The sequence below is a fragment of the Entelurus aequoreus genome, linkage group LG11, assembly GCF_033978785.1.
Source record: "Entelurus aequoreus isolate RoL-2023_Sb linkage group LG11, RoL_Eaeq_v1.1, whole genome shotgun sequence".
Lineage (NCBI taxonomy): Eukaryota > Metazoa > Chordata > Actinopteri > Syngnathiformes > Syngnathidae > Entelurus > Entelurus aequoreus.
In genome coordinates, this window is record NC_084741.1 from 24,074,777 (window position 1) to 24,093,489 (window position 18,713).

At 39.8% G+C, this 18,713-nt stretch overlaps 1 protein-coding gene across 1 annotated transcript in view; it reads right to left on the reverse strand.

The window, feature by feature from the left end:
• Positions 1–18,713, reverse strand: part of LOC133659638 (lysosomal thioesterase PPT2-like) — a 28,759-nt gene that overhangs the window by 2,227 nt on the left and 7,819 nt on the right. Inside the window, exons 5-7 of the mRNA XM_062062221.1 lie at positions 1,786–1,869; positions 1,610–1,694; positions 195–249 (exon numbers count right to left, since the gene is read on the reverse strand). Of these exons, the coding sequence (XP_061918205.1) occupies positions 195–249; positions 1,610–1,694; positions 1,786–1,869 (224 nt within the window). The remainder of the gene's footprint in view (positions 1–194; positions 250–1,609; positions 1,695–1,785; positions 1,870–18,713) is intronic.

An 18,713-nucleotide genomic window follows, 5' to 3' on the forward strand; every position in this document is an offset into this window, starting at 1 on the left:
CGGGTACACTTGCACCATCTAATGATCGGTTTTAAATATAGACACAGAGATATGCCGCTGTATAAGTGCAGTTGTACAACAACTAAAAGCCTAATAATAACTAATATTAAACATTATAGTCTTTATAAAGGCAGATAGAGTAGAAGTAGGTGTGGTTTACAAGTTGAAACAAAACATAAAAGTCCACATTGTACCTCCTGGTTCCTCATTTCGACAATGCGCTCTTTGTTGTCGTAGAATCCAAAATGGCTGAAGAAAAGAGGAAACTTGTTGTTAAAATTTCCCTTTCATGCACCCCTGACAACCCGAGTCCATGATTTTGGGAAATGGTACTTCTCTCGTAGCGCCTGAGTTCGCTCTCTAAAAGGTCCCACTCTGACACTTTTGGTAGAAAATGTGGACATGTTGTGTGCTACACATGTACTGCAAATATGGCTACGTCACAAAACATCTCACTAAGGAAGGTCTAAATCAGGGATGTCCATGTTTCAGCCAGCGGGCCAAGTGTGGCCCGACAATGTCTTCAATTTGGCCTGCATTGAATAAGGAATCTTACCCACATTTTAGTAATCTGACAATTTTGATATTGCTATAACATCAACATCTGGCGGACAACGCCGAATGATTCACTTTGAATGAAAGTATGAGCAGTATTAACTTTTATGGCCCAATGGAAACAACCTTCCCTAGTCATGGTGCAAAAATTAAAAACAATCTAACCAACACAAAATGTCAACAGACATGGTTACACATAACACAACCTGTTCACTGAACTTTATGGAGATTATAAAAAATGTCAATGCACCAATAAAACAAAATAAAAAATTACATCCATTACAAAGCATGATGGGAAAAATGCAAAACACTCTCCACATTCATTCATGTTTGGCGCATTTTACCTGCTTGATATTTCTGATTATTACAAAACTTTAAGGAGGTTGTCACAGAAGTAATCAAGGAAGAAGTGGAACTATCACTCACTCTTATCTTATATTATTATTATTATCCATTATATTACTATACTATGTAAACATATATATACACATATATACATACTGTATATACACATTCACACACACACACACACACACGCACACACACACACACACACACACACACACACACACACACACACACACACACACACACACACACACACACAACGCTAAAGAAACATGTCCATGTCAGATTACCAACAAATTTAGCTGATCAAGAGGAGTGGTCAACAATTCAACCAGAAGCTTGTGGATGCTACCAAAAGCGCCTTATTGCAGTGAAACTTGCCAAGGGACATGTAACCAAATATTAACATTGCTCTATGTATACTTTTGACCCAACATATTTGGTCACATTTTCAGTAGACCCATAATAAATTCATAAAAGAACCAAACTTCATGAATGTTTTTGTGACAAACAAGTATGTGCTCCAATCACTCAATCACAAAAAAATAAGAGTTGTAGAAATGATTGGAAACTCAAGACAGCCATGACATTATGCTCTTTACAAGTGTATGTAAACTTTTGACCACGACTGTATATATATACTTAATATATATATAAGAAGTTTGGACACCCCTGGTCTAAATGGAAGGTGAGGTGAGCATCAAACCTGGACTGCCACGGGGTGATGACACCGTCGTCGGGTCCTCCAATCAGCACCAGCTTCTTGATGCGCAGGAAGTTGTCCTTCCAGGCTGAGGTGGCGTGGTGGAGTACATATTTGCACACATTTGACAATTTCAGTGCATTCTACGAGTGATGTGCACGAGAAGAGCTCATTCTTACCTTCCATCTCTTTGTGAGGTGTGTCGCCATTGAGCAGCGGCAGGAACTTGTTGCTCTTTAAGTATCTGGACCTGTGGTGAGGATCTGTATCAAGAAATGTTCATTTATCATTACCGGGGCTACCAAAATCAACCCTTTAATGCTTTAATCCAGGGGTCCCCAAACTACGGCCCGCACTACCAGCGTCCAAAATCAGGACCGCGGGAAGTCCCAAGTATTAAAAAAATAAAAAAATAAAATTGAAATTAAAAAAACATTTGTTTCTGTCTTGTCTTATCCACTTTGTACCGCTTGCTACTCATGGTGTCTCCTAGGCGTTCAGGCAAATCATATTGTCTAAAAATGCATTTTCTCATTGATATAGTGACATCATCGCGCGCGGAAAGTGCACTATATATATATATATATATATATATATATATATATATATATATATATATATATATATATATATATATATATATATATATTTTATATATATATAATATATACAGTATATATATATATATATATACAGCCCGGCCCCCTGCCAAATTGTTTTAACCCAATGCGGCCCCCGAGTCAAAAAGTTTGGGGACCCCTGCTTTAATCCATCATCATTATTAATGTGAGTAACACAATTAACCCACCAGAATAACCAGACTGTCTTATAGTTTGTCCAAGTTGTGTTAGCATCGCACATGTGCTAATGTGCAGTAGACGTGATAGAGCAGTGGTTCTCAAACTGTGGTACCCGTAAAAAACTAGTAGTACGCCAAAGAATCACTTGATTAAATATTGTGATGTATTTTATTTCATTATTTAAGTACAATGTTTTATTTTCCGATATTCAAACAGTGTTACTGTTTGAACTGTGTGTAAGGTTACACTGGCCAAAGATATTAAATATACTTGTTAAATAAAACCTCTGCCGTGTTTTTAATGAATACTTAGGTCTACTACGCTACAGCGTTTTAATGTTGGTCATTGTGGTGGTACTTGGAGAGCCAAGTGTTTTTCTGAGGTGGTACTTGTGTCTGCGACCCCAAGATGGAGGAGGCAGGAGGATGACGTGCAGGTAAGTATGTCATTATATTCAACGCAGGATGAGCAGTCATGCGCACAGCACGCAGCTAACAGTCAGTAACAGAAAAAATCCTCGAGCCCTGGCGAAATGGCAAGGCAGGCATTTAGAAGCCAACTGATTGACAACCACTACCAGGTGCGGCCAGGCTGCCAATCAGCGGCAAGTGAGGGGAAAGCGCGCTCAGGGAGACTTGCAGGAAAAGGAACCAAAAATGAGAGCGCTACACAGGAAATGAACACAAACTAAGGAAACATAACAAGACGTGATGTGACAGATCGATAAATGTTTGAGAAGCACTGCGGTAAAGTGACCAACAAGTCAGTACGGAAGATGCTAAACAGCACGTTGACATTCTTCATGGGAAATCTAAATAGCAGAGGTGTGGACTCGAGTCACATGACTTGGACTCGAGTCAGACTCGAGTCATGAATTCGATGACTTTAGACTCGACTTGACAAAATGTAAAGAGACTTGCAACTCGACTTAGACTTTAACATCAATGACTTGTGACTTCACTTGGACTTTAGCCTTTTGACTTGACATGACTTGCTACTTTCCCCAAAACCCAAAGCTTAAAAAGTTCTTTGGGAGCGCTCCGTATTTTTCATTTTCTACGTCTGTGTCTATCAGCGTGTGTGCTGCTTGTCAGCTGGTGTGCTCAGTGCTGTCAGTACAACAGCCAATCAAATTAGATCTACGTTGTTTTCATCCCACAGCTCTCATCCAATCAAATTGCAGGACAACCACCGAACATGAGTTGTCAAACAACGCGGCAGTGAGAAACAATTATGCCGAAGTTGGTTTCGTTCGGGTATAAAAACTACGACTTGGTCAACAAAAAACGAATTGCCGTATGCAAATCACGCAGTTCGAATATTACAGGCGGAGACGCAACAACTTCCAACTTTGTTCGACATTTGAAGTTGTACAAAGAAGGGTAAGTTTTGAACGTAAGCTAACGTTTATTGGCTAAGTAACATGACTTTTATTTGCTGTGTAGTTAAATCAGTGAGGCTGTAAACTCACTGCTAACGTTATAACCATAGACATCTTATAAGGGTACGCAGCATTGAGCGCTACTGCCTACTGGCGCAGACGAGACGCGGGGCCGCCATCTTGGAGTGGTGATCCGCTCCACTCAGTGCAATTCATTTGGCAGGAGCAATGAACTGTCAGCGCATTTAATTCATTTTATTCACGATTTTCACGCGTTTTTTTTGTCATACGTGTAGCTATGATAACGGACACATGTTTTGGCGTTTTTATTATTCATAGTTTGCTTAACAGTAATATAATATTCTTATACGCTATAAGTGACCAGACGTCCGAGATCAAAACTGGGAATATAATCCCAGAGAAAGGGTAAAAAAACGGTCAGCTATTTTTAAATTGAAGAAAAAATATGATTAGGGTATATATACATGCGTATATCCTACATAAACAATGTATGAATACATTAGATATCTATATATCTTAGGGACCTATAGACTGTAACTCTGTTGCTGCAGCAGCAGAGAGTTTATTCTGTCTTGACACTTTGTATTGATATTTTCTATTACATTCTTCCATTAAATGATAATGTTTACAGTCATTGTTATATATGTATTTTTTATGTATGTCGCTTTGGATAAAAGCGTCTGCCAAATACTTAAAAATATATATAAACACCTGAAAGTCTTTATATCAGCTAAAACCACCAATCTGTTTCACTGGATTCAGAATAAAACTTACCCAACAATGTTAGTATTTGAATATTGTTACTTGAAGACGTATTCCTGGTTACAATTATACTGTTAAGAAATTATTGTCTTATACTTTGCCTAAAATGAGAATGCATCATAATCAGTGGCGGCTGGTGAATTTTGTTTTAGGTGGGGCTTAAAGTTTGTAAACCAAACCCCTGTAGGGGGGTCATCCTCCCCCGGAAGATTTCTTTGTGATTTTCACATACAAATATTGAACATCTTTGCTCCTTCTCAACTCTGTGGTTATATTATTTTCATAAAATACAACCAATAGTATGTTAATGTTTATTTTTGCAAATGTGTTTATTCTGTAAAGGAATGAGTTAAATGTTTAAAATTGTTTAAACTATTAAAATGACTGGTTAATAGTGCTATTATGAATTGCAATGTCAGCACTATTTTTTTTCCTGCAATTTCAAATGCACTTGTTTTAATAAATAGATACAGCGTTTTAAAAGCATACACAATCTGTGTAAAAATATTAGTCTGTGGTTAAAAGGACTTGAAAGGACTCGAAACTCAAAATGCAGGACTTGGGACTTGACTTGAGACTTTCTAGTCTTGACTTTGGACTTGACTCGGGACTTGCCTGTCTTGACTCGGGACTTGACTCGAGACTTGAGGGCAAAGACTTGAGACTTACTTGTGACTTGCAAAGCAATGACTTGGTCCCACCTCTGCTAAATAGTGTACAAAAAATTTATTTTACACAACAATGGAGATACATTTGTGTCTTTTTATGTAAGCAAATAAAAGATGGATTTGCAAAACCCCCCTCCCCCCCCAAAAAAAAAAAATTATGTATATATATTGTGTAATGCATTACATTGTATCGTATGCATGTTCGAAATCAACTGAAACTGAACTGAACTGAACTGAACTGAACTGAATATATATATATATATATATATATATATATATATATATATATATATATATATATATATATATATATATAGATAGATAGATAGATAGATAGATAGATAGATAGATAGATAGATAGATAGATAGATAGATAGATAGATAGATAGATAGATAGATAGATAGATAGATAGATAGATGTGTGTGTGTGTGTGTGTGTGTGTGTATACAGTACAGGCCAAAAGTTTGGACACACATTCTCATTTCAATGCGTTTTCTTTATTTTCATGACTATTTACATTGTAGATTGTCACTGAAGACATCAAAACTATGACACCTGTGAAGTGAAAACCATTTCAGGTGACTATTCGAGAGAATGCCAAGAGTGTGCAAAGCAGTAATCAGAGCAAAGAGTGGCTATAGTTTTGATGCCTTCAGTGACAATCTACAATGTAAATAGTCATGAAAATTAAGAAATGTATATATACATACACATATACATACATGTATACATTCATATACAGTGTTGGGACTAACGCGTTACAAAGTAATGCGTTACTGTAACGCCGTTAGTTTCGGCGGTAACTAGTAATCTAACGCGTTATTTTTTATATTCAGTAACTCAGTCACCGTTACTGCATGATGCGTTACTGTGTTATTTTACGTTATTTTTTATGTAGTATCGGCTAGAAACTGAAGATCTGAGTGTGTTTTGTGGCAGCGCTGCAGTGGAAAATAAGAGGCGTACGTGCTTTGTGTGGGTGGGGGCGGGGGGAGTCCCATACCGTAGTTGAGGAGCGCAGGGGAGACGTTCCTTCGGGTCTAACAACCTTCACTTTACCCGGAAGTGGTCTTTACAGCTGAGGGTGAATGACGAGGCCGGCGGTTTGTTGCAACTTTGTGACTTTATTGGACGCAGCCATCCAGCAAGCTAGAGAGAGCACCTGCAAGCACTCACTGTCCCCGGTCGCTCACTTTTTTTTTTTTTTCTTTTTTTTTATTAAGTTTTATTTATACATTTCAACATTTCAACAATCAAATAAGTACAAACGTAGTACAAAACAGTACAAAAAGAATACAAAGCAGCGCCAGGGGGTTATAAATTCAAAGTAACTAACCCCGGTCGCTCACTTCTCTCGCCCACTCACTCACTCACTGACGTCACTCACCTCACACGCTGTCATATCTTAAAGGGCCACACACACGCACACACATAAACGCTACTATCATGACAACTAACGTGACATCAAGGCGAAGCCAAGAGTCGATTTTTTTAACAAGGAGAAATTCTCAATACTTTTCTTTTGTCGAGCACAAACAAAATAACATTTTTGTTAAATGTAAGTTGTCTTGGATCAAATATCCTATCTACTTCAAGTTCAAGTTAAAGTGCCATTATGTTGCAGCTATTTAAAATAGTTTTGTCAATTTGTTCTGGCCAGAAACAAATTGGCCTTTGAAACATATCTTTGTCTTTGTGTGTTGTATGTAGACCACATTGTTTGTGTGTTGTATGTAGACCACATTGTTTGTGTGTTGTATGTAGACCACATTGTTTGTGTGTTGTATGTAGACCACATTGTTTGTGTGTTGTATGTAGACCACATTGTTTGTGTGTTGTATGCAGAGCACATTGTTTGTGTGTTGTATGTAGAGCACATTGTTTGTGTGTTGTATGTAGAGCACATTGTTTGTGTGTTGTATGTAGACCACATTGTTGTGTGTTGTATGTAGAGCACATTGCTTAGCAGAGTTCAGTGATGCAAATGCATGTCAAGTTGATCAACACATTGTATTATTCTCCACTGCAATAACAGTACTGAAATTAAGGCTAAAGGGCATTAATGGGAGCTTTTAAAAAAAGAAAAGAAAAAAAGAAGTAAGTAAATAGTTACTTTTCAAAGTAACACATTACTTTTTGGTGTAAGTAACTGAGTTAGTAACTGAGTTACTTTTGAAATGAAGTAACTAGTAACTATAACTCATTACTGGTTTTCAGTAACTAACCCAACACTGTTCATATATATACATATACAAACCCCATTTCCATATGAGTTGGGAAATTGTGTGAGATGTAAATATAAACGGAATACAATGATTTGCAAATCCTTTTCAACCCATATTCAATTGAATGCACTACAATGACAAGATATTTGATGTTCAAACTCATAAACTTTATTTTTTTTTTGCAAATAATAATTCACTTAGAATTTCATGGCTGCAACACGTGCCAAAGTAGTTGGGAAAGGGCATGTTCACCACTGTGTTACATGGCCTTTCCTTTTAACAACACTCAGTAAACGTTTGGGAACTGAGGAGACACATTTTTTAAGCTTCTCAGGTGGAATTCTTTCCCATTCTTGCTTGATGTACAGCTTAAGTTGTTCAACAGTCCGGGGGTCTCCGTTGTGGTATTTTAGGCTTCATAATGCGCCACACATTTTCAATAGGAGACAGGTCTAGACTACAGGCAGGCCAGTCTAGTACCCGCACTCTTTTACTATGAAGCCACGTTGATGTAGCACGTGGCTTGGCATTGTCTTGCTGAAATAAGCAGGGGCTTCCATGGTAACGTTGTTTGGATGGCAACATATGTTGCTCCAAAACCTGTATGTACCTTTCAGCATTAATAGTAGTTTAGTCTTTATTTGAAGGGACAATGTACAGAAACATTAAAGGCCTAATGGAACCCACTACTACCGACCACGCAGTCTGATAGTTTATATATCAATGATGAAATCTTAACATTATAACACATGCCAATACGGCCGGGTTAACTTATAAAGTGACATTTTAAATTTGCCGCTAAACTTCCGGTTCGAAACGCCTCTGAGGATGACGTATGCGCGTGACGTAGCCCGGGGAACAGAGGTATGCCTTCCCCATTGAATACAGTACAAAAAAGCTCTGTTTTCATTTCATAATTCCACAGTATTCTGGACATCTGTGTTCGTGAATCTGTTGCAATTATGTTCATTGCATTATGGAGAAAGAAGCTGAGCAAGCAAAGAAGAAAGTTGTCGGTGCGAAACGGACGTATTTTTCGAACGAAGTCAGCAACAACAGTACACAGCCGGCGCGTCTTTGTTTACATTCCCGAAAGATGCAGTCAAGATGGAAGAACTCGGATAACAGAGACTCTAACCAGGAGGACTTTTGACTTCGATACACAGACGCCTGTAGAGAACTGGGACAACACAGACTCTTACCAGGATTACTTTGATTTGGATGACAAAGATGCAGACGTGCTACCGTGAGTATGCAGCTTTGGCTTCTAAACATTTGATCGCTTGACCGTATGTGCGCAACTTTTTTTTTGCGTATGTACGTAACTTTTTTAAAATATATAAGCTTTATGAACCTTGGGTTAGGTGAACGGTCTTTTGGGCTGAGTGATTGTGTGTGTTGATCAGGTGTTTGAATTGTATTGGCGTGTTCTATGGAGCTAGGAGCTAGGAGTTAGCATAACAAAGACGTAGGTGTTTTTATGCAGGATTAATTTGTGTCATATTAAATATAAGCCTGGTTGTGTTGTGGCTAATAGAGTAAATATATGTCTTGTGTTTATTTACTGTTTTAGTAATTCCCAGCTGAATACCAGGTACCGGGAGTATGCAGCCTAGGCTGCTAAACATTTGATAGCTTGACCGTATGTGCGCGTCACGTACGTAACTTTTTAAAAATATATAAGCTTTATGAACATTGGGTTAGGTGAACTGTCTTTTGGGCTGAGTGATTGTGTGTGTTGATCAGGTGTTTGAATTGTATTGGCGTGTTCTATGGAGCTAGGAGCTAGCAGAGGAGCTAGGAGCTAGCATAACAAACACGTAGGTGTTTTTATGCAGGATTAATTTGTGGCATATTAAATATAAGCCTGGTTGTGTTGTGGCTAATAGAGTATATATATGTCTTGTGTTTATATACTGTTGTAGTCATTCCCAGCTGAATATCAGGTACCGTGAGTATGCAGCCTTGGCTGCTAAACATTTGATAGCTTGACCATATGTGCGCGTCACGTACGTAACTTTTTAAAAATATATAAGCTTTATGAACCTTGGGTTAGGTGAACGGTCTTTTGGGCTGAGTGATTGTGTGTGTTGATCAGGTGTTTGAATTGTATTGGCGTGTTCTATGGAGCTAGGAGCTAGCAGAGGAGCTAGGAGCTAGCATAACAAACACGTAGGTGTTTTTATGCAGGATTAATTTGTGGCATATTAAATATAAGCCTGGTTGTGTTGTGGCTAATAGAGTATATATATGTCTTGTGTTTATTTATTGTTGTAGTCATTCCCAGCTGAATATCAGGTACCGTGAGTATGCAGCCTTGGCTGCTAAACATTTGATAGCTTGACCGTATGTGCGCGTCACGTACGTAACTTTTTAAAAATATATAAGCTTTATGAACCTTGGGTTAGGTGAACGGTCGTTTGGGCTGAGTGATTGTGTGTGTTGATCAGGTGTTTGAATTGTATTGGCGCGTTCTATGGAGCCAGGAGCTAGCAGAGGAGCTAGGAGCTAGCATAACAAACACGTAGGTGTTTTTATGCAGGATTAATTTGTGGCATATTAAATATAAGCCTGGTTGTGTTGTGGCTAATAGAGTATATATATGTCTTGTGTTTATTTACTGTTGTAGTCATTCCCAGCTGAATATCAGGTCACCCCCGGCTCTCACAGCATCTTCCCTATCTGAATAGCTTCAACTCCCCACTAGTCCTTCACTTGCACTTTACTCATCCACAAATCTTTCATCCTCGCTCAAATTAATGGGGAAATTGTCGCTTTCTCGGTTCGAATCTCTCTCACTTCATGCGGCCATCATTGTAAACAATAGGGAACTTTGCGTATATGTTCAATTGACTACGTCACGCTACTTCCGGTAGGGGCAAGCCTTTTTTTATCAGATACCAAAAGTTGCGATCTTTATCGTCGTTGTTCTATACTAAATCCTTTCAGCAAAAATATGGCAATATCGCGAAATGATCAAGTATGACACATAGAATAGATCTGCTATCCCCGTTTAAATAAAAAAAATTCATTTCAGTAGGCCTTTAAGCTCAAATACAGATGCTTGTGCAGCCCTTTGAGACTTTTGTGATTTAGGGCTATATAAATAAACATTGATTGATTGATTGATTGATATGTTCTGTACCAGATTATAGCTAAATAGCTAATTTCCATCTGCAGTCCCTGGCTACCTAAATTAAAGGGATACAAAAATCATGCAATAAAATTATGACAATAAAATCATACACAAGTATTAAGAAAAAAGTCATAAAATGCCCTTTCATGGACACATACTTAATATACAATACAACCACACCTCATTTACATCATCACACAAAGACAATACATGCTTTTGTTCACATCTGTCATCATTTGTAAAAACAACCATGATTTTAACACACACACCTCACAATTTACAATAAAAATGCTCTCATGGATAAATATAATACACATCAGGTTGATGTGTCAAACATAATGCCCGTCTTAGTGACCGTGTGAGCAGCTTTGATTGCTCCAAAGCCACTTATTAACTTCAATTGTGAATGAAGATTAATGGCGCCTTCATAGATGTGTAAGTTACCCATGTCTTGGGCACTAATACACCCCCATACCATCACAGATGCTGGCTTTTCAACTTTGCGCCTACAACAATCCGGATGGTTCTTTTCCTCTTTGGTCCGGAGGACACGACGTCCACAGTTTCCAAAAACAATTTGAAATGTGGACTCGTCAGACCACAGAACACTTTTCCACTTTGTATCAGTCCATCTTAGATGAGCTCAGGCCCAGCGAAGCCGACGGCGTTTCTGGATGTTGTTGATAAACGGTTTTCCCCTTTAACTTGCACTTACAGATGTATCGACCAACTGTAGTTACTGACAGTGGGTTTCTGAAGTGTTCCTGAGCCCATGTGGTGATATCCTTTACACACTGATGTCGCTTGTTTATGCAGTACAGCCTGAGGGATCGAAGGTCACAGGCTTAGCTGCTTACGTGCAGGGATTTCTCCAGATTCTCTGAACCCTTTGATGATATTACGGACCGTAGATGGTGAAATCCCTAAATTCCTTGCAATAACTGGTTGAGAAAGGTTTTTTTTAAACTGTTCAACAATTTGCTCACGCATTTGTTGACAAAGTGGTGACCCTCGCCCCATCCTTGTTTGTGAATGACTAAGCATTTCATGGAATCTACTTTTATACCCAATCATGGCACCCACCTGTTCCCAATTTGCCTGTTCACCTGTGGGATGTTCCAAATAAGTGTTTGATGAGCATTCCTCAACTTTATCAGTATTTATTGCCACCTTTCCCAACTTCTTTGTCACGTGTTGCTGGCATCAAATTCTAAAGTTAATGATTATTTGCAAAAAAAAAATGTTTATCAGTTTGATCAAATATGTTGTCTTTGTAGCATATTCAACTGAATATGGGTTGAAAATGATTTGCAAATCATTGTATTCCATTTATATTTACATTTAACACCATTTCCCAACTCATATAGAAACGGGGTTTGTATATATATACATACATACATACATATATACATACATACATAAACACACACACATATATACTGTATATACATATAAATATGTACATATATATACATGTGTATGTATGTATGTATATATATATACACACACACACATATATATGTATATATATATATGTATGTATGTATGTACTTCTTGACTTGAAAGATACATCTCCTGGATGCACTGGGACACATCATCAGTGATGTATCCTGGATTCATCGGGTGTTTCGGGTCTCGCAACATCAGACACCCTCGTCCAGGCGACCCAGCCGGGGTGATCAAGTCCCTGCTTGTGTCCCAGTAGCAACCCACGGATCTGCCCTTTTCAGCCACAACCACCTCGTGGCTTTCTCTGCCGCTTCACTTGTGGATTGAATGTCCCTCCTTTTGGCCGCCCCTGTGACTCCCAATCGGCCGAGCACTTTGCAGAGGGAGCGTCCTGCAAAGCCAAGGCAGCCAACTTCTATTGGTTCATAGAAAGTCCTCCAGCCCCTGCCCCTGCAGTTCTCCACCAGTTCCTGATACTTGGCACGTTTCCTTTCAATGAGTTTCTCAATCCGCTCCTCCCAAGGCACTGATAGTTCCAGCATGATCAGGTGTTTCGAAGCCTCTGAGATGTCTGGCTGTAGAGATGTTTTTACAATGTGCTGGGGGAACCTCAGTTGTTTTCCCAGGTCAACGTGTAGCTGCCAATCAGGGGCTGTGTGAAGGAGTCCTGTTGTTGTCTTTGGACGTGCACGAGGTCTCTCTCCAGCTTTGATAAATGGCATTGCCTTCTTTGGCGAATTATGTTGATTGCTGGTGCTGATGGCTGAGGCTATGCTCTCAGCAACTGCTTTAAGTACCTGGTCATGACGCCAGCGATAGAGACCATCAGCCAGAGACTTTGGGCAACTGCTGAGGAGATGTTCCAAGGAGCCTCTTCCGGAGCAAAGAGAGCAGGAGGGTGTCTTGCTCTTCCCCCAAACATGGAGGTTTGCTGGGCTAGGGAGGGAATCATAGACTGCTGCCACGAGGAACCGGACGCGGTGGAGGTCTGCCTGCATGATGTTTGAACAGGTGACTTTGCACTGCAACGTGCCCGCCCATCTTGTCCATGCCCCCTGTTGCCGGAGTCCCACTACCCTGCCCACTCGCTCTTCCTCCAAGCCTGCTCGGACCTCCTCCTGGAGCAGATGTCGTCTGTCTTTGCCCCTGGCCTGGCTGACTTAGGTCTTTGGGAAATAGCCCAAGCCTGCTCTCCCTGTTGCTACGGCCCCAACCAGTGCCTTTTGCCTAAGGCGTGACTCAGCCACCTCCACTGCCTTTTCTGCCTTCCACTTCCTTCCTGTCCTCACTTCAATCCCGGCTGATGACACCTTGCAGTCCCTGGAGTCTCTGTACTGTAGGGCTTCTCTTGTGCGTGTCAGCTGCAGGATGTTGCTTGTCCCGTTCAGAGCAGCGCTGTTGAGGCTGCGGGGGAGACCCAGCCATTTCCGCAGAAAGCTGCTGATCTTCCTTTCAAAGGATTCCACTGTTGTTACTGGGACTGCATATACAAGGAGAGGCCACAGGACTCTGGGACGGCGTGTCGAAGTTGATAGAGTGGCTGTGCCAGCAATGGGAGTGTTGCTGGTTACTGGGGTTCAATTCCCACCTTCTACCTTCCTAGTCACGTCCGTTGTGTCCTTGGGCAAGACACTTCACCCTTTGCCTCTGATGGCTGCTGGTTAGCGCCTTGCATGGCAGCTCCCGCCATCAGTGTGTGAATGTGTGTGTGAATGGGTAAATGTGGAAATACTGTCAAAGCGCTTTGAGTACCTTGAAGGTAGAAAAGCGCTATACAAGTATAACCCATTTATCATTTATTTATGGAGTGCTGGTAGATCCAGGCTTTGAATCTACCAGGTAGGCCAGACTTGTCTACTTTGGTGAGCCACCCTCTAAGCTCTTCAGTAGACTTCTGCATAGCAGCAGAGTCCTTCAGGCTGGAGTCAAAGAGCTTTCCTATGCTCTTGACTGGTTGCTCCGTGATGGATGGAATGACCGTTCCTGAGATTGAAAATCGGAATTTGTTGACCACCTTCCCCCTCTTCAGCACCATGGACCTTGACTTTGCGGGCTTGAAACTCATCCTGGCCCATCCAATGAGCCTCTCCAATCCCTGCAAGATCCACCTGCTCCCTGGTACTGATGTTGGTGTGATGGTAAGGTCATCCATATAGGCTCTAATGGGGGGCTGTCGAACACCTGATCTGGATAGAGGCCCTCAGCATTCCACCTCAGCAGACTTTACCACTATATTCATCGCCAGTGTAAAAAGGACAACGGAGATGGTGCATCCTGTTATTATTCCCTTATCAAGGCGATGCCAGTCAGGGGTTATTGACCCAGAAGTGACCCGGAGCCTGAAGTTATTGTAATAATCCAGGATCAAGTCCTTGATCTTGCTGGGAACATGGTGGCGGTGTAACGCAAGCTCAACTAGCTTGTGTGGGATGGACCCATAGGCGTTAGTCAGGTCCAACCACAACACAGCGAGTTCCCCTCTGCTCTCATGGGCCTCTCTGATGAGCTGTGTGACGACACTGTTGTGCTCTAGACAGCCGGGAACTCCAGGAATCCCCCCTTCTGCACTGAAGTGTCGATGTAGTTGTTCTTGAGGAGAAACCCGGTCAGTCTTCGGGAGACGATGCTGAAGAACACCTTCCCTTCCACACTCAGAAGTGATATTGTCCGAAACTGGTTGATGTTTTTCGAGTCCTCCTCCTTGGGGATCCAAACTCCCTCTGCACACCTCCACTGGTCGGCCACTCTCCCCCTTCGCCAGATCACCTTCAAGTTCTTCCACAGATGCTTGAGAAGCCCTGGACAGCGCTTGTAGACGAGGTAAGGTACATCACTGGGGCCCGGGGAATATGCTGAGCGGGGTGCCTTGATACATATATATATATATGTTAAATATATATATATATATATATATATATATATATATATATATATATATATATATATATATATATATATATATATATATATATATATATATATATATATATATACATATATATATATACAAACCCCGTTTCCATATGAGTTGGGAAATTGTGTTAGATGTAAATGTAAACGGAATACAATGATTTCAAATCCTTTTCAACCCACATTCAGTTGAATATGCTACAAAGACAACATATTTGATGTTCAAACTAATAAACTTTTTTTTTTTGCAAATAATCATTAACTTTAGAATTTGATGCCAGCAACACGTGACAAAGAAGTTGGGAAAGGTGGCAATAAATACTGATAAAGTTTAGGAATGCTCATCAAACACTTATTTGGAACATCCCACAGGTGAACAGGCAAATTGGGAACAGGTGGGTGCCACGATTGGGTATAAAAGCAGCTTCCATGAAATGCTCAGTCATTCACAAACAAGGATGGGGCGAGGGTCACCACTTTGTCAACAAATGCGTGAGCAAATTGTTGAACAGTTTAAGAAAAACCTTTCTCAACCAGCTATTGCAAGGAATTTAGGGATTTCACCATTTACGGTCCGTAATATCATCAAAAGGTTCAGAGAATCTGGAGAAATCACTGCACGTAAGCAGCTAAGCCTGTGACCTTCGATCCCTCAGGCTGTACTGCATCAACAAGCGACATCAGTGTGTAAAGGATATCACCACATGGGCTCAGGAACACTTCAGAAACCCACTGTCAGTAACTACAGTTGGTCGCTACATCTGTAAGTGCAAGTTAAAACTCTCCTATGCAAGGCGAAAACCGTTTATCAACAACACCTAGAAACGCCGTCGACTTCGCTGGGCCTGAGCTCATCTAAGATGGACTGATACAAAGTGGAAAAGTGTTCTGTGGTCTGACGAGTCCACATTTCAAATTGTTTTTGGAAACTGTGTATGTAGTGTCCTCCGGACCAAAGAGGAAAAGAACCATCCGGATTGTAATAGGCGCAAAGTTGAAAAGCCAGCATCTGTGATGGTATGTGGGTGTATTAGTGTCCAAGACATGGGTAACTTACACATCTGTGAAGGCGCCATTAATGCTGAAAGGTACATACAGGTTTTGGAGCAACATATGTTGCCATCCAAGCAATGTTACCATGGAAGCCCCTACTTATTTCAGCAAGACAATGCCAAGCCATGTGTTACATCAACGTGGCTTCATAGTAAAAGAGTGCGGGTACTAGACTGGCCTGCCTGTAGTCCAGACCTGTCTCCAATTGAAAATGTGTGGCGCATTATGAAGCCTAAAATACCACAACGGAGACCCCCGGACTGTTGAACAACTTAAGCTGTACATCAAGCAAGAATGGGAAAGAATTCCACCTGAGGAGCTTAAAAAATGTGTCTCCTCAGTTACCAAACGTTTACTGAGTGTTGTAAAAGGAAAGGCCATCTAACACAGTGGTGAAGATGCCCTTTCCCAACTACTTTGGCACGTGTTGCAGCCATGAAATTCTAAGTTAATTATTATTTGCAAAAAAAAAAAAAAGTTTATGAGTTTGAACATCAAATATCTTGTCTTTGTAGTGCATTCAATTGAATATGGGTTAAAAAAGGATTGGCAAATCATTGTATTCTGTTTATATTTACATCTAACACAATTTCCCAACTCATATGGAAACAGGGTTTGTACATACATACATATACAGTATATATATACTGTATATATATATGTGTATATATACATACATATATATACATACATATATATACATATATGTCAGTGACGTGCGGTGAGGTTCATGGCTGGTGAGGCACTGACTTCATCACAGTCAGATTTACAAACATATGAACCCTAAAGAGTATCTTATTCACAATTTGATTGGCAGCAGTTAACGGGTTATGTTTAAAAGCTCATACCAGCATTCTTCCCTGCTTGGCACTCAGCATCAAGGGTTGGAATTGGGGGTTAAATCACCAAAAAATATTCTGGGGCGTGGCGCCGCTGCTGCCCACTGCTCCCCTCACCTCCCAGGGGGTGAACAAGGGGATGGGTCAAATGCAGAGGACAAATTTCATTACACCTAGTGTGTGTGTGACAATCATTGGTACTTTAACTTAACTTTAACTTTACACATACAAACTGTAGCACACAAAAAAGCACATTTAATAAAAAAAAACGTTATTATGGTCTTACCTTTACTTATAAATGAAGTCCATGCGCCGCTGTTGTGCTGGATTAATGCACCACCCCGCCGTAGAATGCACCCCCTGACGGGAGTGTTGTATCAACTAAAGCCCACACTTAAACTTTCCACGTGCAATATTAAATCTATTTAAAAAAGTGTAACCGAGGGTTTATAAATGTCGCCTATACTGTATGAAACTACAAAATAACAAACACAGAGGCTCCAGTTTACACGAGGACCACTTTATTTACCTTCTTTCAAAACCTCCGCTCCACTCCAACGTGTCATCACTTCCGCTCTTAGCGCCTTCAAAATAAGAGCTCAAAGCATATACTGTATAACAGCGTATAACAGGAACTTAACATCACAAAGAGGAAAGCCCATAAAAATAGGTTACAAAAGTTATTTAATACGAAGCCAAAAAGTGCAAAAACAATAATGTTTGTGTTGGAGGAGTTGTGAATGAATGAAATATGAAATCCGTGCTGCAGTCTGCAGGTGTACCTAATGTTGTGGCCCAGCTGTCATTCACAACTCCTCCAACACGAACATTATTGTTTTTGCACTTTTTGGCTTCTTATTAAATAACTTTTTTAAATAGATTCAATCTTGCATGTGGAAAGTTTAAGCGTGGGCTTTAGTTGATATAACACTCCCGTCAGGGGGTGCATTCTACGGCGGGGGTGCATTCTCTACCACCAGGAGGCGGGATTACTGCGAGCCTCAGCCAGTGCGTCTTTTGCAGCCGTTTTATGATCGCTCAGCACAAGAAATACTTACACACATACAGTTGTTGACAAAATACACTGTACATTATATACCTCAGCGAACTAAACTATGGAAATGTATAATATAGTTAATATAGCAATACGGTCTCACTGCACAGCAGGCCAGCAGTTAGCCGAGTCCGCAATCCATGTTGAGGCACAACGCAGTGACGTGGCTGGCTGCTGATCACCGCACCGTCTCTTCTCAGTATTTGAACGGCAAATGTGAAAATTCAGCGATTTTGATTAAAAATAATCTAAAACTGGTGAAGTTAAATGGAAAATAACTTTATAGTATAATCACTGGATACATGTAACAATTTAATTTTTATTTTTTATTTTTACATTTTTTTTCTTTCCATGATGGCACGTGAGGCCCCGCCTCACCTGTCTCCAGTGACTGCACGTCACTGATATATGTATATATATGTATGTATATATACAGTATATATACACACATATATATATATATATATATAAGTATACATATGTGTGCATATGTATATACATATGTATGTATATATATGTATATATATGTATGTATATATACAGTATATATACACACATATATATAAGTATACATATGTGTGTATATGTATACACATATGTATGTATATATATATATATATATATATATATATATATATATATATATATATATATATATATATATATATATACAATATATATACACATATATATATATACAATATATATACATATATATACAGTATATTTACACATACATAAATACATACATATACATATATACAATATATATACAGTATACTGTATATACATATGCATACATACATAC